The sequence below is a fragment of the Amblyomma americanum genome, chromosome 10, assembly GCF_052857255.1.
Source record: "Amblyomma americanum isolate KBUSLIRL-KWMA chromosome 10, ASM5285725v1, whole genome shotgun sequence".
Lineage (NCBI taxonomy): Eukaryota > Metazoa > Arthropoda > Arachnida > Ixodida > Ixodidae > Amblyomma > Amblyomma americanum.
In genome coordinates, this window is record NC_135506.1 from 117,560,669 (window position 1) to 117,587,651 (window position 26,983).

The window sequence follows — 26,983 nt, forward strand, 5'->3', positions numbered from 1 at the left end:
TCCAGTCCTTGTTTGTGCGGTTCAACCCATCCGAGTCGTCCGTGTCCTCCCGTCAACACCTACGCTGCCTACGCCTCGTCGGGCCTCGCTAACACCGCGAGCGATTTGTCGTCCTTTGATGGCGTCGCGCAAGCGCAAGGCGCTTTCCCTCGGGGAAAAGCTGGATGTTCTCAACGCAGTCGACAGGCAGCCAGCGCGGAAAAGAGTCAACATCGCCAAGGATCTTGGTCTGCCACCCTCGACGCTTAACAGCCTCGTCACGAAGCGTGCCGAGATACAAGGGAATGCCGCTCCAGTGTGGACTGCAATGAGCGCGTCAACTGCACAGCACTGCTTCACGCGGTGTGGCTTTCGCATGGACGGCGGAGAGAAAACTGCCACGGAAGCTGAAGAGACGGAAGCAGCCTCTCATGATCAAGAGCTGAGTGAAGCTTTGAATGCGCTGGGTGCCACAGGAGTCACGTATAAACGACTACGTCGCCGTGGATGCTGCTGTCGTGACGTCCGAGTGTCAGAGTATCGCAGAGATCGTTGCAGACTCGGTCGCGAGTGAAGCCCCAGACTGATGACGACGAGGAGCACGAGCCGCATGATTCCAGGGAGTTCGCGGACCCGAGCTTTGGAGAAGCCGTCGCGGCTCTGGACCTCCTCTGCAGGTATGTCGCACCTCAAAGCGACGCTGAGAGCAATGCGGCTTTCCAGGCCATTGAGAAACGCGTGGTGTATTCCAGCGAGCGGAAAAAACGGCAATCAACCATTCTCGATTTTTTTAAGACCTAAGCTCACTTGATGTCGAAATAAATTGTTTCAAGGCAAAGCTGCACTGTTTTCATTAATTTTCGGACCTTTCCTCACTGTTGCGTTTTCCTGGCTGTTACGGTTTTTTTTCGCGGTCCGGTGAAAAACGTATGAACGGGGTTCCACTGTAGATAGGCGGAGTAACGTCAGCCTGTTCAGCCTGTTCGTGTGCACAGTGCATCACCGCTCCTCATTTTTAGGTTGTGTTTGCAGTGTTGCCTACGAGATACCGCTCTCTTGCAAACAAGTGTATATTGGACAGACCGGCGATGCTTGAACGTTCGGCTCATGGAACACAATAACATTTCTTCAGACAACGTTTGTTCAAGCATCGCTCAATACTGTGCAGAGTGCACCAAGAAAAATGAAGAGGTGTGCAAACCTGATTTCAAAAAAAAAACCACCGTGTTGCACCGGCATCGCGACCAGAGCACTAGAGAGATAGTGGAGGCATATTTCATCGAAAAGAAAACAGATGTCTGTGTCAGCACTCACTCGGTTGCGTTATATGATAGTGAGAGGTTTTTTAGATGCCTCTTGATGTACCACTTTTTTTTGTTTGATCTGTGACGCAGTGCATTCGGGTTTCTGAACGTGTGAGGTGATAGTGCCCTCATCGCTATCTGTGTACTTCGTACCTATTGCACCTGTGTCGTTTTTCTGTGTTTGTATATATTTTTGCGTTCTATCTTAATAAATCTTAGTTGCGAGACAACGCTTGTTTTGTCCCCTTTCCTGCGTCCTTCGTCCGTTTGCGCTGAATTTTACCGCCAAAATGTTCTCCAGAACTGTGCTAATTCGTCGCAAAAATGCATGTCGCAGCATAAAAAGGCAGGGGACTCAGCTGTAGTCTGAAAAATTTTACAGAAAAATGCCAGTCCCGTCCGTGTAAGGGCCACACCCCACCAAAACCATGGCCCGTTACATGAGTATATATAATAATAATAATAATTAATAATTGGTTTTTTGGGGGGAAAGGAAATGGCGCATTATATGAGACAGATACTGCGCCATTTCCTTTCCCCCAAAAAAACCAATTATTAATTATTATTATTATTATTATATATACTCATGTAACGGGCCATGGTTTTGGTGGGGTGTGGACCTTACACGGACGGGACTGGCATTTTTCTGTAAAATTTTTCAGACTACAGCTGAGTCCCCTGCCTTTTTATGCTGCGACATGCATTTTTGCGACGAATTAGCACAGTTCTGGAGAACATTTTGGCGGTAAAATTCAGCGCAAACGGACGAAGGACGCAGGAAAGGGGACAAAACAAGAGTATATATACAGGAATTGAAATTCCACAACCAAAACCCACAGTTCTCGCAAAAGCTGCACTAGCAGCTCCATCTCATCCATGACTGAAGGATGAAATCCGGCGCCACAAAACAAAAAGTAGTCCCCATTGCGGGCATTCGCAGTGCAGTGAATGAATGCGATCAACATTCATCTTGCTCACAGTACAAGACTACACCCTGCTCATTTCTTCTGGTTTCTGGAGCCAGCGGTGAGCTGCCGAAACGCCACAACTACAGCGACCCGAGTAGTTCCAAGTGGTCCGTTTTTACATCATTTCCAGCACTAGCCGCCGCGGTGGCCGAGTGGTTACGACACTCGGCTGCCTGCCCGAAAGACGCGGGTTCGATCCCGGCCGCGGCGGTCGAATTTCGATGGAGGCGAAATTCTAGAGGCCCGTGTACTGTGCGATGTCAGTGCACGTTAAAGAACCCCAGGTGGTCGAAATTTCCGGAGCCCTTCACTAGGCGTCCCTCATAGCCCGAGTCGCTTTGGGACGTTAAACCCCCATAAACCAACCAACCAACCATTTCCAGCACTTGGTAATGGCTGGCCTTTTCCAAGTTTCTGTTTGAAAAGCTACGGTTTTTGCAAGCAATGCTCACCGCGCTCACTTCTATTAAGAACGCCATCTTTTGGTACTGTCTCTTGACGTACCACTAGAACGAAGTTTTTTTGAGGGGCCTTTAAGAAACTGGCATAGACTTCTTTCCCTGCAGGCAATTCTGAGATACTATGCCAGTCACCCACCTGGCTGTAGCCATGTCGAAAAGGACCAGCCTGCTGTCGAGGCCCACGGTCACGACAAGCGCCTCGTTGACGGGCGACAGCGAGAGGGCGGTGGCGACCCGTCCAGGGTGTAGGCAGTGCCTGCCCTTCAAGCGCCGGGTGCTGGCGTCCCATACGGACAGCTGGCCGTCCGTCGAACAGGACAGCAGCTGGAAGCGGCCATGCGGGGACCACTGGAGGCCCATCACTGCCTGCAAGGGCTCAACGAGTGTGCATTGCAAATCAAATAACACTGCTCCGACTTTTGCAGTTGCTTGCAAGGAGAAAAAAAGGTCATCCATGAATGAACGCAAAACATTTCCCAATCATTCGCTAACTCATTTCAATATCTGAAACACGAGGCATGTGAAGCCTACAGAGCAATCTGCATGCCTACATATTTCACGTTTGCATCAGCAGCCTATATAAAGCATTACTATATCTAAGAAATCGCCCATCTACCGAGTTTACTGTGATGCTCTCTCCCTAAACACCGTAACAATTTCTTGTATGCGCAGCGAACGCCTCATCATTAGACACCTTTAGCATACCGTGTACCATGTTACCATTACCTATACTGCACGGCAGTTTGTTTTTTGGCGTAGATAGCTGAAGCTAGACTACACTACCATTCACTTCAAGATGGCAAGCATGCAGTCCTTATCATTCTTGGCACCACGGATTCGAGTAAAAAGGCAGGAAAGTTTTCAAATGCATTTTTCTTCACAAGAAGTGCATTTTGCTGCCAGAGAAAAAAACTAGTCAATTTGCACAGCTGGTCCAAATGCAAATTAGGCCCGCTAGCACTCTGGTTCCGGTGTTCGGATCCACTGTACTCGAATGGAAGTTGTCCGGATAGCGATGATGGGTTAATGCGCATATATGAGGAACTGGTCACTCTCTACTAAACATTCACAGATTCCCGGGAACCCTCGTACAGGAACCCACTGGTGCAGTAGTGCAGCCGTCAAGCAATGTGCCACTGCCCTGCGATGGCAGGTGCTGGGGCTTGGGAGACCCAGGTTTCTCCTCCCAAACAACCACTCATGACCAGTCATCAACTGAACCGCCTGGTGACCTGCCACTGTGGGCAGGGCACACACGCATGCATGCATGCACACACACCTGGCAGGATGTCCACAACCCAGAGGGCAGGTGGGGAGCCTGCCCACAAGACAACGGCTTTTTGGCTGAGTGGAAGCCCTAGTGCTAGCACACTAATAACTGACACAAAACCGTATACAGTCAAACCTGGTTATAAAGAACAGCACAATTTACTGCAATTTTGTTCAACTTCGGTATAGCCAACTCTGTTTACAGTCGATCCTGGATATACCGAATTACTGCCTATATATCGAACATCGAACAGTTGTAGAATCCCCTTCGGAATCCCATGCAAAAGTATTGAATCTGTTTGCGTTTATCGAACTTCAGCGCACCCCATGTTTCACATATCGAACTCCGTGCACGCCACGACCCTGCAAGTGCGCTTCTCCCAACATGCCCACCCTGGAAGTGGGCTTCTCCCATCGCTGCGCACCCCTGCAAATGGGCTTCTCCTAATGGAGCCACGATCTTCGCGAAATCGCATCTCGAGCGCGGCGCTGGCCTCGGGCACTTTGGTGCAGAGCTGCACAAGTAAGAGTCACGTGAGGAGAACTTCGTGGGGTGTGAATGAAAATCGAAATGGCCATAGGGGCATGCAAGGTGCTGGGAAGGGGGGAAACCGCGTTGGCCGCAGGGAAACCGCGATTTCTGCATGCTGGTTGACTGACTACGCTGGCGCAGCCAAAACAAGCAACGTCAGCTAGCTGTCACCAACGTTTTGGCCATTTTGGCTGTCACTGCTGTTGGAGCTGCTTTCACTTTTCACTTCGTTCGCGAGGCCAATGTGAGTTCACGTGTGAGGTGGCGTGCGTTTTCTTTTCGCTTTATTCGCACGTTCGGGAGCCATGAAAGCGAAAAAACCGCAAGAATTTGGACTTGGCAACAAAGCCGGACATCATTTGGCACGTGGAGGCCGGCGAGCAAAAGTAGTTGGTCGCCGATACGTTCGGAATTCCTAGCAATATGCTGAGTACAATCCTGAAAAACAAAGCCTGCGCTGCATGAAGCTGAAGGCAGCACAATCTAGTCACCCTGGAGTGTGTCATATACGTGCCTCGACCTACGACAAGGTCGAGAAAGCTTTGTACGCCTGGTTTTAAGAGACACGTGCCAGAAACATCCCTGTCAACGGCCCAACTGTCATGGAGAAAGCGAAATGGTTTGCTGTAGCCTTTGGAGAAGAGATTTTCACTGGTGGCACTGGTTGCAGCGTTTTAAGAGTCGCTACAGCATCGTCGGAAAGACCCTCTTGGGTGAAAGCGAGGCGACGAGCAACATTGGCAGGAGAAGTGGCTGTCAGAAGAATGGCCAGAGATTTACAGAGATTTGCGATAGCTTTTCGCCGTCGCAAATATTCAATGCAAATGGGACGCATTGTTTTGGCAAATGCTGCCAAATAAGACTGCAGCTGAAGGGCAGTGCAAGCCATGATGGAAAGAACAGCAAAGTGCGCGTCTCGATTTTGCTCGCTGCAAATATGGATGGGTCATGCAAACTGCGGCCAATGGTTATCGGCAAAAGCAGGTCACCACACTGTTTCAAAAACACTGAAGGCCTCCCGGTTCGATGCGCATTTAATAAGAAGGCTTAGATGACGCGCTATCTTTTCATCGAGTGGCTCCGAACTTGGGATGCCGCACTGGAGAAGTCAGGCCACAAGTTTTGTCTTCTTCTAGACAACTATTGTGCCCATCATATCGTCTGCCAGTTGAGGCAGATCATCAGATTTCTGCCGCCAAATATAACGGCAAAGCTTCAACCTCTCGATAACGGCATAGTGAAAGCGTTTAAGGTTAATTACAGACGCCGACTGGTGCAAAGGCTCCGGTTGAGAATCGAACACAAGGTGGACCTCCTCGGAGCCATACTGATGCTGGCTGGTGCCTGGAATGACGTGACGCAAAGCACAATCGTGAACTGCTTCCACAAAGCAGCGTTTGTGGTGGCTTCAGACGACGGGCATTTAGACATAGAATACGACGGCGCTGGATGTCTGGACAGCGAGTTTCGTGAGCTCTCAGCATTTGCAGGCACCGTTCCAGATGGCGTAACAGCACAAGATTTTGTCAGTGCTGACGACGACGTGCAAGCCATTGCAGATCATGCTGATGCTGAGATTGTGGCTGACGACGTGCAAGCCATTGCGGATCATGCTGATGCTGAGATTGTGGCTGACACTATAGATGCCGAGGAAGCGGACCCGAGCAGTGGCGAAGAGACCCAGCCGCCATGCGCTGCGGCTGAAATTTCATCCGCATTCAGCGTCATTCGTCGCTGTTGTGGTGCAATGGAAGGCACTGGACTTTCTCATTTGGATACCATCAACAAGCTTGAGGACAGATTAATGAATTCCATTGTGCAGAACAGGAAAGCTAAGCTCACGGACCTTTTTTTCTTACGAAATAAAGTGCAGAGGCCTTGGAGCTGTGCTTTCGTTTTTTGCGGACTTTGAAGGAGCAAATCAATTTAAGTTCCCACTTGTCACAATCCCAAGGAAATTGTCCAAGATGTGCGCAATTTTGAAAAAAGCACCCAATAGACGTATTTTATATTTCGAATTATCGATATATCGAACAGTATCTACATGTAAATTATGTCAATGATTGATATGTCAACATGATCAGAAACTAGTGGAAAGTGAACTAAGGCAAAAATTAATGGCTTATGCCAATTTCAGCCTAAGTTATGCAATAGGAAACTTTTGAAAGGAAAGGTCCATTTGGGTACCCAACCCAAGACAGATAACCTTCTCAGTAATTTTTTTCTTGTGGTTATTGCATTTACCTTGGTGTCATGTGACTCACAAGGTTCCCTTTCTAGCAAAAAAAAAAAAATATATATCAATAGCAAGAACAGGACCAGAGATATTAATCTTTCAAAAATGCAACACCACCAAAATTGGGGGATTGTGAGAAGCACTCAAGCCTCACAGCATATTTAATCAGGAAAGAAAACCCCAAAGACCTTCGCATGCTTTCAAAATGCACCAGGAGCATAGTCAGGGTGCATGCTGTCGCGGTGCTTCTCTTTTTTTCCGCTTTAGCAAAGCAAAGCGAAGCCGCCCGCTTCTTCGCAGAACGCGTGTTACGGCGCAAGTCCTTTTCTTCAGCTCTCCTGGAGACAGTCGCTGGCACATTCGCATTGCATTCTTGCAGAATTGCTGTTGCTGTATGCTTGCAGCCGGCATTGAAGCGCAGCACAGCTTCTGCTGTGGCTGCTTCCACAGCAAACAGTGAAGAATGCCGCTCTTTGTGGATCAAGGTCCAGATGATCGAGTGGAATCTCTCGTTTGAATTCTGGGTCCTCCCCCGAATGCACCTCTGCAGCAGGCTCTTTTCTGATAAGCGATTGTACACAGGCAAAAGAGCTTCAGCCACATCGCTTGGCAGACTGTACTTATGCTTCGGTTCGGGCTCCTCTTTTGCTTTTGCAGCGTTGTGGCGGCACCAAAACTGCTCACCAATGGGACACAAAGTGTGATTGGGGCAGTCATCAGTAGACGTGATGTGGTAATATGTCGCCATCACGGCTCGCTGCATGGCATCCACATTACCTACATTTTACCTTAGCGCTCGGCCATAATATATAGCTAGCTTGTCAACTACATCAGCTGTGAGCCTTCCTCTGCCACCAAGACTGTTTTCCTGCACCCTTGTGCCTCGGCAAGAGGTTGCGCAAAGCTGCTCCCATACGCTTGCGCACATGGTTTATGCAACCCTCCTTGACTAGTTCAATATAGCCATAGATTTTAGCATCTTGAAGGGCATTAAATGTGCGACTGCCCCATCGCATAACATCGTTGTGTAGCACATGTTGTGGCGCTGTAGAGACCTCTCAGATAGAATTTTGCCTGCCTCCACCTCCATTTGGCCAGCCTTGCAGTTGGTGTTCTTTTGGCACTCGTGGCGCGATTTCCAGAGTTCATAGCCGTCAGTGTTCGGCTTTGGGCCAGTTTCGCAGCCCAGACAAGAGTTTGACAGCACCACATAATCGAGCACATAACCAGTGAAGAGTTCCACTACGGCACCGACACCGATATGTGACGAGTGCCCACGCGTCATTCATGTGCCGTCGTAACACACGGCAATTTTCCCCCTGTGCCCAAAACACAAGTCGTCATATACCTTCACCACTGCCTGCACGGCCTGTGCCATAGCTGTCGCAGCTGCTCAAGTAGCAGCAGGTTGCAGTGTGTTTTTCAAGTGCCGTTGAAACATCTTGTTGTGCATGCCACGGCACGACAATCCCATCGCCGAAAAGATATCATTCATTGCTGTCTGGGCGTTACCGATCGACAGCATTGCTCGACTAGCAAGAATATTGAGCTCGAAAGGATTGCACTTTTTCTCACCGTCAAACCTCCGCGAGTTCCACTCGGCCGCAATCTCACCACAGTTGTCACATAGCACGATCAGTTTCATGGCGTGGCCATAGCTCTGGCCGCTGGTAATCAACCTCACGCATCTGTGAGACGTTTTGCACCGCACGGCATCCAAGAGGACGTTCACAACGCTGAGGTCAATTATTGCATAGGAAGCTGTTCCGTCTGCGCCTGATCCTGTGGACGCAACACTTGCATCGGCGAACAGTGCGGTCTTTCGTGCCGTCGCCGGCGTCGATTCCAGTCGATCAAGTGTACACTGCTTATGGGCACCCGCTTGAGTTATGTCACTGTTAGTGACAGGCGCGGTGTCAATTCGTACGCGACTACAATCGGCACAAAGAACACCGCCGTTATCCAGCGGAGACGGAGAAGCGTCGCCACCCGCAACGTGACCGTCACGCAATCCCGTACCACTGGTGCTTGCTTGTTGCACAGTATGCAACAATGTCGCGCCATTAACACGTTCTTTTTCCTTTTGCACGTTTTCACCTGAACTTGTGCACAGAGTGGTACTTCTTCGCGCCTCCTGGCATGGTTCTCGTGTTGCACTAGCGTGGTCGGCAGAAAGACAAAATGGCGTCGCCGGGCGTCCGCTTTCCATGGCTAGCTTGCCGGAACCAACCAGACGACGCCATTTTGATCACGTGCCTAAACCGACCAATAGCAGCGCGCGCTGCTATTATTTTTTCTTTCATTTTTTTTGGCGAAGGCGGCATGTACAGGGTTGCTGCTTGAAAGAAAAATTAAGCCGAATGCCCGCGCTTTCTAACGAGACCAAAATGGCCGCGGTAGAGCACGTAGTTTCGATGCGCCGGGTGATCGAAACTGGGTGTCGTTTGCCCACAATTTAAAGGGCAGTGGGTGTGGTACTGCATTTTTAAATCGCTATAACTTCTTAATTACGTGTGGTATAATGATGAAAATTTGCATACAGATGCGGAATGGTGCGAGGAACACGAAAATTTAAAGACTGAAAATGTGATTTTTGGGCCGATTTTTGGTGCCAAAGAGCCGTGTCCCCCCTTAAGCAAAGAATGGCGCGGCAGAAAGAGACAAGGATGAGAGGGTAACACACACATTGCGATAGCTTACAACTACGTTGGTGTTTGTGTGCGTATTACCCAGTCATCCTTGCATTTTTCTGCCGTGCCATTCTTCGCCTAACATGTGCCACCAACTCAACCAAAGTTTTACATTTCTTCAACAATTTTTGCAACATGGGTTTGCTGCTGCTTCGTCGCCATCTTGACCGCACTACACTCATCTGGTGAGTGTGGCAAGTAGCAGATACGAAAGTGGCAGCAAAATAAAGACGGAACCATGGCACCTGCAGTAAAGCTCGAATGCGCAATGTGTAGAAAGTATGGAGGGTAAAAAATAAAACAGCATGGTAACAAGTATCATATTTACACAATTGTAAGTCGACCTATTTTTCAAAATTTTAAAATCCGAAATGGGGGGGCCGACTTAAAATCGAAACCAAAGCATGGCACCATAAATAAAGGCGAGACAAGCGAGATATCGGGCATGCTACAGCGTGGTTGCATTTTTGCTGCGCGGCTCCGTCGCATCACTCTTGGTGCTGGCCTTTAGCAGCTGCTATGTCAATGCGGAGAACTGGCAACCCCACCTCGCGTGAGGCGGCCGAAGGTGGCTGTCGATAAGCAGCAAACCAGCACCAGCCCACTGCCCACACGTGGCCGCGGATTGTGTGTGCTGATAAGCAGCGGTGGGCCGATACCACATTCCCCTTCTACACTTAAAGGGGCCCCGAGGCACAATCAGTGCATTGTTTTGCCTCTTGGTTGCATACCAAGAATGAGTTATAGTGATGCAATTAGCATCGGTCGTACTTAGTATACTACGGTTTTTAATATTTTAATTAGCTTGCAAAAACAAATTCCTGGCGCTGATGGTGTCACCATACAGTGACAGTTTTTAGCAGTGAATATGAGATCGCTCGGTGGAAGCTTCATGATTGGACAAAGAGTAATTATACTTCAAATTGGGTTAATAACTAGAGATAAGTTTTGTCAAGTTTTTGTGTTTTATATTACATCAACAAAACCAACTTGTTTGCCTTAGATAAAAACACTGTAAGGCAAGTAAAACAAAAATACACCACCAGAGGCTCTGGCTACTTTTTGCATCAAAGGAATTTGTGCCTCTCAGTAAACATCCTACGACCTAGCACTAAACACTTATGGCTATTCTCTATGTATCTGAGAACGGCTGTGCGGAATCGATTCGATCGAGCCATTGCACTCTATAAACGTTCGTTTCGGTCCAAAGGAAGGATGCAAAGAAAAAAGCTGTTCGTTTCACATTTAGCAGTGCGCATCGTCAGCTTGTGGAGGATGACAGGGCGGTGGCACCAGATGGCGCCATGTTCCAGTCAACAGCGCGCACTCCTTGCTCGCCGTGCCCAACCAGCACGCTAGGAGCGACGGGCCATGGTAGGCAGTAAGCAGTATCGCACGCGCCATGCTAAATGTGTCTGGTATCTTATGCAAGCCATCACACCATCGCAGTATCTCGCACTCGAGTTCGAATCCATAAGTCAGGGAACGTCACTTATCAGTGTTCCCTTCTGTGCCTTCAGCTGGGCATTCACATGGTGGTTGTAACCATGCAAACGGCGCTGCCAGCCTTGGCAAGAACGAGTTACAGAGAACAGGCAACCATTGAGTGCAAACTTTCGCGACGTGCTCAGATAGGCTGTTGTCGTCATTGGGAGAGTGAAATGGGAAGGGGAAGCTGAGCAAAAATCGAGTTGAGGACAGCATTTTGTTGCTTGTATTTTGAAATTTCTTCATTGAATAACTCCCGTTCCTATGCATCGATTTTTGTAATTCTTTTTGATTCAGCATCTGTGACAAAGAATCCATCTGAAGTGTAACCGCCATCCATTCAAGCTGCGTTTCGCAGCCCCTTTAATAGGCATCATCCAAGTTTTTTTTCCCTTACAACCGCGCACTCGGCACTCAAGGGAGCGTCGATATTTGATGGAAGGGCCATCTGATTATTCAGACTTTTTCGCGGCACCACGACATGGCCCATGCAGCCAATGTATAAGAGCGCCTGAAATTTCGGACGCACCCCAACTGACTGCTCGATTTTTCGTACCTCGTTCGCACTCGCCGCCAGTACCCAACTCACCATATACAGTCGAACCTCGTTATAACGAACACTGATATAGCGAATTATCGGTTATAGCGAACTAATTACGAATTTTGGTTGGTCATGCTTCATTTCAGTGACATTTATTCTTTTATAACGAAACCGAAAACGCGAGATCCGCCGCGATATCGGCTGTAACGAAGAAATATTTGGTTTACACGAGGCTCAGAACTTGAAAGTAGCATAAAAAAAAAAACAAAATGAAAATCGAAGGCCGATACACAGCTGAATTTTTTTTTTATCGTTTGAAAAAGTTTTGCCGTCTGGCACAAAAATCGCGTTTGGATGGTCGCGCCACCTGTGAACAGAGCGCGAAAACTCTGAAAGCTCATGACATGACAGAGGGCCGAAAGGCGGCGCCACTTGTCCAGCGGTAAAGAAAGGCAAGCGCAGCAACATTGGCAACTTTGAGGCCGGCGTTCTGACATCAGCACAGCGGCCAGTCTTGTTGTTGCAGCGCTCGAAATGGCATCGAAGAGGAAAGCGATCTCGCTCCAGACAAAGCTGCAGATACTGAGAGCTGTGGACAGTGGCCGCAAGAAAAAGGATATTGCTTCGGAATTCGGCGTTCCTCCAAGTACGTTATCCACCATTTTGGCCACTAGAAAGAAGATTGAGGGCAACACCGAGGACGCCATAAAAGCCGACCGTAAACGAGTTAGGCCTTGCCATCACCCGGACGTGGAAGCGGCTTTGCTTTCTTGGTTTAAAGATGTGAGGGCGCGAAATTTGCCGGTGTCGGGAGCACTTCTTCAACGGAAGGCCCACAGCCTGGCCTGCGTACTGGGGCATGACGATTTCTGTGCAAGCAGCGGTTGGCTGCAACGTTTCAAAGATAGGCACGAGATCGCGTGCCACACTTTGTCTGGCGAAGGGTCCGCTGTCGACATGGAGACATGTCAAACGTGGCTGGAGAATTTTCGTCCTCTGCTCCAGGAGTACGACGAGTGCGACGTATACAACGTCGACGAAACCGGCGTGTTTTTCAAGTTGTTGCCAGAGTGGTCACTGGCGATGAAGAACGAGACCTGCCATGGGGGCAAGAAAAACAAAGACCGGGTGACTGTCGTCGTTGCCGTGAACATGGACGGCTCCGACAAAAGACGGCTCACCGTCATCGGCAAGTCTGCACATCCGAGGTGCCTGAAAGGCGTCCGGAATTTGCAGGTTCAATACACGTCGAACAAAAAAGCGTGGATGACGACCAAGCTTTTCGAGGACTGGCTGAGAGCGTTCGACCAGGACATGGAGAGGCAGCACAGGAAGGTCCTGTTGCTTTTGGACAACTGTTCGGCGCATAAAGTTTCGATCGTGCTGAAGGCAGTTCGCTTGCAGTTTTTGCCACCGAACGCAACTTCTGCTTTGCAGCCTTTAGACAAAGGCATTATTCGTTCGCTTAAGTGCAATTATAGGAAGCGTTTGGTGACGCAACTGGTGTTTGACATCGATCGACATAGATCGACAATAAACATCAAGACGACACTCGAAATGTTGTACGGGTCGTGGAATGAGGTGAGGCAGTCGACAATAAGGAACTGTTTCGCGGATGCCGGTTTTGTTCTGCCTGCCGACGAAGAAGAAGTGCAGCCCGAAGACCAGGCAGAGCTGGACAGAACTTGGGATCGGCTGGCAGTCCCAGGCGTCGAATTCGACGATTTCGTTTCGGCCGATGAGAACTTGGCCGTGGCGCCCGAGCTGACGGATCAAGAAATTGTGGATCGCGTTTTGTTGCCCGAGGATGACAGCAGCAGCGACAGCGGTGAGAGTGAACGGGATGAACCAACGATGAGCAGTGCGGATGCCGCGGACATGGCCAGGAGGCTGAAAGGATATTTGGAAAAACTCCCGACGACGAAAACTGCTGACGTAGAAAAGGCCCTCTTGAGAATGGACAATGTAGAAAACTTCATTCTGCGCAGCGCTGTGAAAAGCCACCAGACGAAGATAACATCTTTCTTCAAATGAACGAATGCAAACCTGTTTGGCTGATCCCGGGCTGGCGTTGCATATGTCTCCTCGCCCAATGCCGCCTCTCCTCCTTCTCTTCTCGCCCAACGCCCCCTCTCCTCCTCCTCCTCTTCTCTCAAAGCTGCTTTGGCAGCTTTTTTTTTTCAACGGTCCCTCTCGGGGCCACCAATCGCGCTTCGGCAGAGCACGCAGGCGCGATGGTTCCCGCTGTGTCTCACTCGAGTTCCTCTCTCTACACCACGTCGCCTATGCGCAGACACATGGTGCAGTCGTTTCGCGCCACGCACTTTCACGTGCGCGGCGACGTAAGAACAGTCGTGTCAACCTTCCCATATTCCGGCCTATTTTGATTGAATGCCACAAGGAGACAGGTAAGGATTACCACGTTTGTAGTGGGTTCAAAGCCAAGTATATAATGCATTTTAGTGTCTAGAATATTTGCGCGAGCCAAATTACGAATTTGTCACAGCCGATATTTATGTCTACTGTTACAACGAACATCGGATATAACGAACTGATTTACGGTCCCGATGCTACTTCGTTATAACGAGGTTCGACTGTAACGCGTACAGTAGGACCTAATTAATTCAAACTGCAGGAGAGATCGAAAACTTGTTCAAACAAAACAAAACTCAAGCTTAAAGGGAGCCTCTTGCGATGCTGAAATTCTACGCGAGTCGGCACATTGCGCCCGCGTGGTTTCAAATTCGTACTGTTCTTGAATGTGTTCCGCAGCACGAACTTGAACAGCAGTCAGAGTTCGCAGAACTCGCATGTGCAGAGACTTTCGTCCTGAATAGGGAATGAGTTAGCAGCGAAGCGCATGGGAGGCATACGGCCGCACGGAGAGTGTGAGCGCGGGAGGAAACAGTGTTAGCTTTCCCGTTTAAGAGTGTTCCAACCCGTGCGTTCATTGGCGACATGCCAAGGGCAGCACAGCCAGGCCGAGCTCATGAAAGCAGTCGCCGCCCGTCTGTCCATATGTCACGCGGTGAAATTTAGTCATGAGGAGCTTTAGAATGTGTGCAATAAAGCTGACCCCTTCCTCCGCCATATTGATAATAAGTTTGTGATTTTTCCAGTGAAATTTGATTTTCCGGACTGCCTGATTTTTCGCTCGTTTTTGTAGTCCTAAGAGGGTCTGAAAAATTGGTCGTCGATTGTACAAGTCTATGTGCCCCCTCCACTCCCGCACATTGCCACGCCGCTGCACCTTGTTTTGTAGTTATTCGTGAGATGGCGCCACAGCACGCATGCAACTCAAAACAATAAATGATGCGATCACAAGGACAAAAGTGTTGAAGACTGTGCAGAATGAAAGGAGAAAAACGGTGCTCCGTCCAGTGTTCCAGAATTGCCTGCAGCCCATTTGACAAGCGGCAAAGCAAACTGCAAACAGTCCTGTAATTTCGGATTCCAGCATAATACACACCTCAGTGATTATTGGAAGCCTGCTCTCGCACTAACTACTGCTCGTCCGAAGAAGCGAGAGCAAATGAGCCAGGCTAACGGCGTGCAATTCAAATTTTCTGTAGAGGAACTGATTTGCATACAAACTGACTTTCTTTGATGCCTGGAGCCCCATGCAGCATGCTGGGAACGGGCACCGGCAAGGGGCGCATACTACAATGTAATCCACTTATAACAAGACCAGATCTAACAACGTATCGTTTAAATTATTTCGAGAGGTTCGAGCCCAATGTGCTCCTGTGAGTGGCCCGAAATTGCAAGCCAAGGCCAGGTGCTTTTCAAACCTTTTGGGGCATGATGGTTTCAAGCCATTGAACGGTTGGATTCAGTGTTTCAAGGACCAGCACGGGATAAGCTGACAGGCTATCTCCAGCAAAACGCTGAAGTCAACGACTCTGCATTGAGGCCTGGCTCAACATTACCGTAAAAACCTACGTACAATACGAGGTTTTTTTCCCATAATTAGCGTCCTAAATTTCTGCCTCGTACTATTTGTGGATCCGAACAAAAATTTCCGAAGTTGCTCCAAGTTTTGGTTTCGTAATTGCGGCGTGGCTACAGCTTGGCTTCATTACTCTCGACAAACAACGTCACGATGTCGTTTCTTTGTTGTTGATCCACTGGGTGTGCCAAGTGCCTGTTGACAACGCACGTGCTCGCATAAGCCACGCTTCGTGAAGTGGACGTTTTTTTGGGGGAGCATGATGTCAGGGCCTCGAAAACCGTACTCGGCTGCATTCAAGCGAAAAAGATTTTGGCTGCGGAGACATCGGCAACAGTGCGGCCAGGAGCCAGTTTAGTGTCGTCGAGGGAAGCATTCGTGGTTGGCGGTGACAGAAAGAAGCCCTTTTCGCGTACAGCGGAAAGCAACGAAGCTTTCATGGCCCCGAAAAATGGCGCATTACCAGAAATTGAACTTGGCCTGACGGAGTTCGTACGGCAACAGCGAGCCGCGCATCTAGCTGTGAGCGCGGAGCTTATGCAGGCAAAAGCTAGAAAGCGTGCAAAAGAAAGAAAGAAAGAGATACCGCGCTCTGCCTTCAAAGCGAGCAAGTACTGGATCCATCGCTACATGTGCCATACTGGCTTTTCACTACACCGGCGGACCTCAATTTCACAGAAGCTGCTTGAAGCGCTCGAAGAGCTGCTTGTGAGTTTTCAGTGCCATGTTATTTCTTTGCGCAAGTCGAAGAACTTTCTGCAGGGTCAAATAGGCAATGCCGATCAGACGCCGGTCTACCTGGACATGCCATCGCCCCTCACCGTGCACGAGAGGGAGCCTAAACAAGTTAGCGTACGGTCCACTAGCAACGAGAAGACGCGAGTTACAGTCATGTTATCATGCACGGCAGATGGCTGTGAAAACAATACGAAAAGGTGAGGAGCTGCTGAAAAATGTCAACGTGAGATGTCACGAGAAAGGGTGAATGAATGAAGATCTAGTCATGGACTGTGGTATAGGCGACCTGGTGCACTGTTGTCTATGCCGTCCATCCTTGTGCTGGATACATTTCGTTGCCATTTGGGCAGACTCTGTGAAAAGGCTGCTACAAGACTGCGGCACTGAAAACGTAATTATGGTTGGGATGAGCCCGTTGATGTTTGTGTAAACAAACCCTTCAAGGACGCAGTTGAGCGGTACTACGCAGAGTGGATGCGCTCAGGCGAGCCTGCAGTGACGCTAACTGGGCGGCTGAAGCGGACTTCACCAGCGACACTGTGCAAATGGATTGTGGAAGCGTGGGTGGCCCAGAAGATCTTGTGCGTCATTCTTTTAAGAAGTGCGGCATATCAAACGTCCTCGATGGCACGGAAGATGAGTAAATTTGGGATGATTTGTCAGACAAAGAAATGTCTGAAGAAAGTGCTGCTGAAGATGAAATTGAAGTGAAGTGCGGGATGCGAATTGAATAAATGTCTCTCTGAGCTTTCGTCACTCGTATTATACGCGAGTAAAACTTTTTTTCCATGTCACGTCTCTAAAACTTCACCTCGTACTATATTCGGGTTTGTATTATACGCGGGTTTTTACGGTAAATTGCAGCGCAAGACGAAAATAACGCCGTTCTTTTATTCACTATGGCATTTCGTCTGATGCGTTTTCAGGTGCACTTCGAAAGGTCGGCTGGCCATACTGAATACGCGAATGCATAGAAAAGCTACATTTTGGTTACAGTGCAGTACCGCTCATAATGTGGATTTTCCTGATTTGTGCGGTATGCATATAAGCGGTCTATGCTGTATAACCAACGATCGAATTTTCCGGTTTTCCCAATGCCGTTGTAAGTGGATTGCGCTGTATGCCTGCCACTCGTCCAAACTACCTTAGGACAACCCTCCCTACCTGCCGTGGTGGTTCAGTGGCTAAGGGGTCCGGCTACTGAGTCGGAGTAACTGGGTTCGAACTCGACCACGGCGGCCGCATTTCAGTGGAGGGGAACCACAAAAGGCGCATGTGTGCTGTGCGATGTCAGCGCATGTTAAGATCCCCTGGTGATCCAAATTATTCCACTACGGCACCTGTTTCTTTTCTTTTTTCACTCCCTCCGTTTTCTCTTCCTTATGGTGCTGTTTGGGTGTCCATCGATATATGTGAGACATTTACTGCGCCATTTCCTTTCCTCAAAAAAAACCAAAAACCAACAAAAACCAAAAACCATTTTCCGCCAGTTGAAAGCCGCATCCCCCCTTAAATACTAACGACATTTACATGGCTACAACAAAGTGGCAGAAAGAGTGGCTTTTCTCGTGCTGGCACCATGTAAATGGCTCACTTCATTACGTAGTCACGGTGCAGTCACAGCATGAGAGTGTACACACTGAGCCAACCAGAAATGCATGTGAACGCAAAGGTGCGTCCCAGCAAAGAGAGTGCACAGTTGTGGGATTCTCAGGGGAGCAGTAAAAATATTAAGCATTTCCGATTAACTGAGCAAGTCAGCGAGGGTGTTCTCTTGGAGCATGAGCTGGCAACACCGGCAAGAAACCGAAAATTGCTGAATCCAGCAGCGGAATTGGGCAAGCCACAGCACCCAACTTTTATCTTCGACACAAGGGGGCACCACCACTGCAAAAACACTGATGTGCACTCTTGTAAATGCTGTTCTGTGTATTTGTGTACTCGCGTTTTCGTTGCTGGTTACATTGTTTGAGACACACCAACTAGCCCACATGGTTACCCTGTTGTAAATGAAGGCTTACTACAGCGGTCACTGTGCCAGCTGGCTGCCACACTCCTGCCACGGCCATGTAAACGCCACTGCCGAGTCTCTGTTTGTATTTGGCAGGCCCACCTACCTCACCAGTCGGTTCACCCAGACATTGGGCACACTTGGTTTCCAACTGGAGCAGGGCCACACTGCCATCAGATGCCCCGCTCGCCACAAAACCATCATCGCTGCTGAAGGTCACACACATTGTCTCCTTGTGCACCTGTAAGGAGGCCATAAAAAGCAGCACAAACAATGTGAGACACATCAACCTCCAGTTCTAGGCAGCAGAAGCAAAAAAACTGAACACCCTCTCAGGCAACAAATTTATTTTTTTGGCAACGCAAGACTACAAGCAAAAATGAAAAGGTATGCAAAACAGCGCTGATGGACAGGACGGAAGAAGGCGAGACAGACACATGCGCTCTCCTCAGCCCTCTCCTTGAAAGCAAAAATGAGCCTCCGTCTCTTTTTCGCGTCACCTTGAATTCCACCACTTCAGACACCCAGGTACACATTCTGCACACATTCTTGCACATTGCTTACCATAGATAGATTTCAGGCCCATAAGCCACGGGAGGCAACAAAATGCGCCAACTGCAGACGCCCCATCCTAGCTAATTTTTTCCACTAGTCTCCGCTTCCCTCCCAAAGGCATTTCCCTTCTTCCAGTAATTACAGTGCCTGCCCAGAGGTCCCAAGTTACTCATCCCACAGAGCCTAACATAATCTGAAGGTTATCACTGCCATTTCACGTGAACAGATTTATTATTTTAATAATGACGGCGGTGCCTTGAAGGCATCGCTGATTGTTGTAGCAGTAACTCTGGCAACCTTCTCAATTTTTTTTTCACCTTTGCAACCCCAAGCCATTACAACAACCAGAGCTGCTACTCAGGTTGCTTTATTATTTCATGAAGGTCAGTACAGTGCTTTTCAGTATCATGTGTTTTTTGGCGATGTCTTGCTTGTAAAACAGTCCAATATCAAGTTCAAGCAGGATTTCAATATTCCATGTTCTCTTAAAGTGTTTCAGTGCAGACTGAAACAGAGCAAACATCAGTGAAAGCTCCCATTCGTTCATTTTGAGAGTGCCAGTGATGCTGCAACACACCTGATTCGCTGGACCTCGTTCTAGTGGCACCATCTATCACTCAACAACAGCGAACATAGCAAGCTACTGATCCCTTCGAGATAACTGCTGACAAGCAACAGTCAGTCAAGTGTCAGCGGTGATGCAGCTATACTCATACTCATCAGCCTGAGTACGCCCACTGCAGGGCAGCAAAGGCCTCTCCCATGTCTCTCCAATCAACCCTGTCCTTTGCCAGCTGCGCACCCTTGTCCCGCAAAACTTCTTAATCTCATCCACCCACCTAACTTTCTGCCACCCCCGCTAAAGATTGCTTTCCCTTGAAATCCAATCAGTTACACTCAAAGACCATCTGTTATCTAGGCTTCGCATTACGTTCCGTGCCCAAGCATAAAGACCATACTCGCACATAGCATGCAACAATAATGCATAAAAGTAAAAACAAGCACCTTTCATTGTGGCAAAGCTTAAAGGGACACTGAGGAGAAACTGAAGTTGGCTTGTATCGATAGAATACCAGCTCCTGATCACAAAAACGCCGCTCTTACTGAAAACAAAGCTCTCGTAAGGTAGAAAATAGCAAGAACCAAAATACAGGTATCGCCACCACAGGCCAATCTCGCAAGTACAATTGTGGCGACGTCATAGGACAAGAGACGCCACCTTGAAGGAATTTTCCTTTTTACATGGAAACCGCGAATCTCTGAGGCTGACAAAGGAAGGTTGCGCGGTTCAATATTGATGTAAGTTTTGTTTTAAAACCTATAGTGCACTTTTATCACACAAGGAAGACAGACTAAAGACAACCTGAATGTTGGAAGCAAAGAAAACCGATGCTTGGCGGCGCCAACAGGCGGCCAGGAGAGTTTTGATTTGTTATGGCGCTTCGCGTCTATGAGCTTTGGTTGCCCTGTGGTACTGTTTTTGACGCACCTCGATTTACAAGCACCGAAAAGCAGAGCAACTCCAAGTGCCGCTTCAAGTGCTAGTTAACCTTTGAAGGAGCCTGTTAAGGCTGGTCAGATGATCGCCACGGTCGATGAAAAACTATGATGACATGACGGTCGGTGATCGTACAAGGCAGTTCGCAGTATAAAGAGCACTTGTGTGTTCGCATGCTCACCCGACGAAACATTCCCGGCTGTGCCAGTCAACTTCAAACTACTTAACGGGAATCGGTTATTAGGGACGGGTGCCAAGGTACAAGGCAGTTAAGAAAAATTGCTGATGACCTAGCTTTGTTAGGCCAGGATATACGTTGCGAAAGCGCGGAGATTTCTGCATCGGAAGAGTGCATTCACTAGATGCGCCTTTATCGATGAATTTACCCTGAGATGTCGTGGCGGAGTGGTAGCGTCTCCACCTTAAACATCAAAGGCCCTGGTTCAATTCCGAGCCTCGGCACAGGATTTTTTTTTTATTCAGTGCGTGGGCGGGGGGTTTCAGTGGCTCCCATAGATGCCGCCACCGAATACGTTGGTTAGCGGTTAACCGCAGGCTCTGTTAAGGCGCGTTTACACTCCTGCGCAACGCGCGCGCGCGCTGCACGGCGACATCACGTCGGCCAAAGCGAGACCCTCTATACTCCAACTGCGCTTGACCGCCGATGCGTTCGGCGGCTACGGCGCACTCAGACTGCACTGGTGGAGACTTGGAGCATGTCTCTATTTCGCACCGAGTGCGCCGGCTGCCGCCGGCCCGGCCAGACTGATACGGCTCCGCGACGAGGTGCGTGCTGTGACTTAATTCAATAGCTTCAGCAGTTGGGCGGAGCTCTTCTTTTCGAGCTCTCGGCTAATTTAATCCATTCATAGTACGCATCTGAAGGCACATGCAAGTGGGCGAGAGAGCCCGATCCCGTGGACCCGTTGGATCTAGCGGAAGACGCGTCGTGCGCCGGCTTTAGTTTCAAGCCACAAACTTTAAACGCGACCGCCCTTGAGCACCCGCCCGTTTTTTTGTGGCAAAAAAAATAAATAACTTGGTCCTTCCGCGCCGTTCAAGGAATCACAATCCGTTGGCCCCAAAGCCCCGGCCAGCCTCTGATGGGTGCAACGCGCCGACCTTGTCCTGGCCCCTCGCGACTCCCCGCACTGGGGTTATGATATTTAGTTTGCAATGGCTGCTCACTGAGGAAGGGGGAAAGCACCCACCGGCGCCTAACCTAACCGTGCTCCCTCAAAAGCATCGCACGCTCTGTGGGGCTGAGGTGGCTGAAATGCAGGCCGGAGTTTTTGCGAGAACTTCGTCGTCGGGTTCGGGAACGGGATTCATCGTAACGCTGGCAAGACGCCGGTGCAAACGTAAGCGAAGCGACGGTAGTGACCCCAGATAGATGCCTTCAACGTGCGGCGGCGGTAGCTTTCATTTTTTCGACAGCTGCTAAACCGCACCGCTAGCCACCAGAAATCACGGAGTCTGCGTTAACGTCACGTTTCACGTCACTCCGTCCTACGACGTGATAAGACTTCACCGTGACGTCATAAGAGTTCTCGAGTTTGAATCAGAGCGGCGGGAAAAACTTTTTCAACTTCGAATCCAAATTTCCTTGAAATAAATGCATCTTTCGCTCCCGGACAAGCGGCAATATAGCCATGAAATGCTGAACTATCAGATTTTGCTAACGAAAAAAATTTGATAGAGTTGTCCTCAGTTTAAGTGCCAATACCGGCAACATCCTGAACTTTGGTCTACCTCTTGCCGCGTTTCCCGCTGCTCTTCAGAGACCTCTAGAACTAAGAGTGACATGCGGCAGAGTGAAATGCAGCTGGCTTGCCTATTCACTCACACTCCATCTGCGTCCAAAAGGTCGCTCACCAGCAGTGAAAATTGTAATCAGAGGATTCAATAACTGAACACTTGACTGTGCTGACTGATTTGCACTGCCTAGAATGTCATTTTTGTATTAAAAGCTCGTTAATTCAAACCTCAAGGGAGCGGAAAAAATGTTCGAGTTATCCAGAAGTGCAGATTATCGAATGACGCCGAAAAACTCAAGAACTGCTCGCATCACGGCAAAATTCATTTCGTGAAAGACTTGGTAATCATTGCTTGCTTCCGAGATGAGAACAGCGTGGTGGTGACCATTTTTCAAGTTTCCATTACTGCTTTATTGCATGCATGCTGTCCGGAGCACCGAAGCAGAACTGCTACAAAATCGGATGAGCCTCACTGACATCCTTAAGGATGCGGCGTGGTGTAGCTCCGTTGCTACCGTATCATACTCATCATAAGCGGCACAGTTTCATGAGGAAGCTTCACCGCACAAACAGTGAAGGGCACGCGACATGAGCGCAGTTTCGACGCTCTGGACGAAGGAAACACTTAGCAGGGGCGAAGCAACGAGAAAAAAACATGGGGTAAGAACACACCAGCCATGTGCCAATAAGTGTTTCAAATTGCCGACAATGCGGGTTGGTTTGACGTTCAGAAAAGTGAAACAAACTAAGTGGACGGACTGTTCTCGAAGAAGGGCCATCTACTCGTCGTCTCACCTGCCGTGGCACACCTCAGAGATGCGACTCTGCAGCATGAAATTCACGTTTTTTTCGACGATCCCTCACCCCACTGGTCCTACTTGGACGCAGCCTTCCTTTGGAAGCCTGTTCAAATTAACCGGTGTGACACCTGTGGCGTCCGAATTAGCAACCGTGCGACATCATAGAACTGCATGGGCGCTGTCTGAACCAAGCAAGCAGCTCTTATCCGAATTTCTGAATTAACGGGGCTCGAATTAATAAGCTCTTACTGCACTGTTCCAGGCTATCATCCAAACGCTCACAGAGTTTTCAAGTATGAGTGATATGCTTTCATATGTGCATTACCTTCACAGCTTTTGTAAAGTTGCATATCAAGTCCAAAACGCACCATAGATCACTAGCTGATACAGTTGTTCTGTCACTGATCACTGAGAAAGAGCCACCACACCCTCGCCTTGTCTCGTGGTGCTTCTACATCTCCTCTGAAGAGGCGATGCTACCTCACGGGTACATTGCTCAGTTGGCCATGTGCCCCAGTCACTCAGGCATGGGGTGCATAGCTCGGATGACCAGTGGTAGACCACATGTGCACTAGAATTAATGAGCTACCTTATGCACAGTTTAATGGAGCATGTACAGAGTCACCTCACCTAGCAGTACATGTTGAATCATCCAAAAATTCAAATTACTCAAGTTACAATTCACAAGCTCTTACTGTAGAGGTGCTTAGATTTTTTCTTTCCTGCGTCCCGCATTACATGCTGCGTCTCTGAACTGCTCATAAAAGGCCTGGCTTCACGATTTACCCCCATGGCATGGCAACACCTGCTGGTACTTTTGCATACCTTGTAGGAGTAGACAGCCTTCCCCTTCTTCAGCAGTTGCACCGTGCCGTCGCACAGGCCCAGGCAGACAAAGTCGGTGTCACGATGGCTGAATTGGCAGCACACGCACGCACTCTGGGGAACAAAAGCACAACAGCCCGTGGAAGCTCTCCATGCTGGCACAAGCATCTTTAAATCGCTGAACTGCAATTTTTATGACTGCCAGTTTTGAGACGTCCAAAAGAGAGACCCTTCAAATTCCACACCGAAACGAGCACTGTCCTTCGAGTGTCTTAACTAATATCGGGAAATCTGAGCACAGGTGGGTACACTCAAGCTGCATACTGGCTTCAAGTGGTACTCTTCACAATGACCTCGTACGCAACCCATGCTGCCAGCACATCAACAGGCAATCTTATAATGACCCCATACATACGGTACACTGTCCTACCACTCCCCTTTCTACGACAAAATCACCAATCCTGTTTCACTTCCATCTGAAGCAAGGACGATCCTACTTCATTATACACCAACCTGCAATCAACGTGGCCATCGCCTCCATCTAAGCCATGCAGTAGCAACAGACAAGAGACAAGGCTAATAAAACAATGGCTTCCACAACTCATGGGAGGTTCCATGGTTATGGGCCAATGCACAGAGGAGTAAAAAGGAAACAAGCCGTCCTCTGTGTGCTAGAAAGCAGTTCACTCCCTTTTTGTTCCCATACAGGCACATTCGTGTCTAGAGTGTAGTGGCAGCACCAGTGTACTACCATAGCAAGTGTCGAAGAACTCTGGTAGCTCCCACTCTTCTCACTCCCCCTATGCGGCAAGTAAATGAATAAAAATGCAGCCAACAACCCACCTTCTGTGCAATAGTGTCACATAGCAGCAGCCCAGGACAGTTTCACCAATAAAAACACACATGCACACCACAGCAGAATGCAATCACAAAGCATCAGTTTAAGCTTCGTACACACTGGGCTTTTACCTCACATGCCACCATACTGCACTAATACACAGCTCAATATTGCAAAGGTAGCAGCAAACTACTAGGTAAATTTGCTCACAGTAATATATCTCCGCTCACACTTTGGGCTGTGAAAAACCAAAGACTCCACACATGCATGTGACTAATTTCTGAAGACAGCTTCGCACTGGCAACTAGGACTGGTGCAGGCAGCTTGGTAGCATTCATAGGGGACACACTTCAGAGATCACTAGGCTACAAACTATTGTGCAATTAATTAGCCAGTCTGTGCCCAAATTTGCCACACTGCGCTTACTCCAGGTTAAATATAGCTCATCTGTGCACTGCACCCCACAGAATAACTATAACCAGCAGGTCCTGCGACGCGCTCAGACAAGCTCACCTCAACTTGCATCAGTGTGTGTCGCGGCTGTCCGCTGCCAAATGCCGTGAACAGAACAACGTCTTGGTTCCGTGCAATGGATGCCAGCTGCTTTCCTGAAAACAAAGCGCAGCACGCGACAGGTCACGAACAAGCATTCACCTCATGGGTGGAATGACGCTGAAAGAAAAAAAAAAAAGCGCCAGAATTGATGAAGGGACACCATCCAACTTCTAGTTTTTAGTAAAAAAAAAATAGATCCTGTGGCTTTTTAGATGTTGGTGTTTGCCTAGCAGCAAAAGGCATCTATCTGTCTATCAGAAAATTAGATTTCAATTTTCCTGCAACTCCACTACAAGTCGTAACATCAAGACCAGACCAAAAATTGTAGAGCACTGCAATCTGCTGCATTGGAGAAATGTGAAAGCATTTACGTCCGAACGTCAGCAACTTTTTTTTTTGCAAACCATTGTTGTCTAACATCAGCACATATCCCCAACACACTTTACCGTCGTACACACCACAACACGTTCCCTTCGTGCCCCTCTAACACAATTTAGCCAACGACCTATCGTGGTGCATGTGTTGCGTGCCTGCCTAACGAATTTCTTTTTCAAATGGTCATTTTCGTGCGGACACTCTCTGCTGACAGCTCCTGCGCACGCCACTCGCGAGACAAAAAGTGCTTCCGCATTAAAAGGACTCTGTAACCTCCATATGGAAGTGAATATCCAGCTCATGAGACACCATAGTTTGCTCGCTCACACAGCTAGTGGTGGCGACACCTGTATTTCCTTTTTTGGCCTTTTCTATACAATAAAAGCTCCATTTAAAAAGAGTAGTCATCCCTACCACCCCTTTAGAGTTTCTGCAAAGAGCACCAAGGATATCCGGGACAATTGTAGCAAGCAGGCCTTCTCGAGCAGGATGTGGTCAGAGTGTGGCAAAAAACACCTCACTACCCAAATGTTCTGTTCAAAAACGGCAGCCATGCAGAACACCTCACGGGATGCAAATATACCCATAATTGTCATGCTGAACAATATGGCACCCATGGCTGCACGTGCATACCTCCTCTTGAATACCATTGCCATTTGTAGTCGTGAGATCCTACGCTAGCACTGTTTGTGCTGCAAAAATTCCTCTGTATGTACAATGTTGCAGAACAGATAGTCGTCAAGCCGCACCTCCGGTGTTTAAGAAAATGAAATTTGCAAGCAAGACAAAGGATTCTTCTTTAACAGGCATTCCTAGAAAAGTGAGCCCAATCCACATCAAAGTAGGCACAGTTGAATATATTCAGCACAAGCGTTGGCCCAGAGCTCACAATGTGTTGTATCTGCACAGTACGCACGAGAAATGTGCTACACATGTCAGAACAGCAACAAAGGACCCCTTAGCTATAGTGAAAAGACCTCCGCAGTGACAAGCATGCCCATCGAATGAGTAAAATTAAGTGCAGCTTGCCTTCATAGATTTTTTTCGTTGTGCCCTGAAAACAGCTACTCCAGAGTGACAATTACAAGAGAAACAACTCACCACTCCCAATGATATGCATCCGGCCGCTTTTAAAAAGAAGATAAAAGTGAAATGAGGACAGCAGCAAGATGTTACTTCAAACTGCAGCAGAGCTTCACCATTTGAGAACTAATACCTGTGCCACACACGCACAAGAAATCGCAGTAAGTGATTACGGCATTAAGTTTGTTAATGTCATTACATGAAAGTCACAATGATAATGCCGACAGTCTTGCAGACAAATTTCACCTGAATGTAAACAGTGCCAGTGGGCACAATATCTCCGCAAAGTCACCCAAATGTAATATAAAACTTAATCTTGCAGAAAATTGCTTTTCGAGTCGTAAATGCAGTATAGATGCCTCACATGACTGACAGCTACAAATCAGGCACCTTCAAATAGATAGGAAGCTGTTACTAACATGCTTTTCTGTGTGTGTATGGAGAGGATCACTGATCAGGCAAATGAGTTGTGGCGAACTCTGTAGGTCCCAAATGGCAGTACGGCTAATGCGATTACATTTACGCATGTGA

The 26,983-nt window shown here is 48.5% G+C and overlaps 1 protein-coding gene across 5 annotated transcripts in view; it reads right to left on the reverse strand.

Annotated features, from left to right (window-relative positions):
• LOC144107922 (protein NEDD1-like) overlaps positions 1-26,983 on the reverse strand; it is a 150,177-nt gene that overhangs the window by 121,285 nt on the left and 1,909 nt on the right. For 2 of the 5 annotated variants that reach the window (XM_077641158.1, XM_077641156.1), the window contains exons 2-5: positions 24,953-25,047; positions 23,602-23,715; positions 18,273-18,407; positions 2,849-3,087 (exon numbers count right to left, since the gene is read on the reverse strand). In XM_077641158.1, coding sequence (XP_077497284.1) covers positions 2,849-3,087; positions 18,273-18,407; positions 23,602-23,715; positions 24,953-25,047 — 583 coding nt within the window. Of the gene's footprint in view, positions 1-2,848; positions 3,088-18,272; positions 18,408-23,601; positions 23,716-24,952; positions 25,048-26,470; positions 26,492-26,983 lie in introns of those variants that run through there. The other 3 variants (XM_077641160.1, XM_077641159.1, XM_077641157.1) reach the window with 3 other exon arrangements.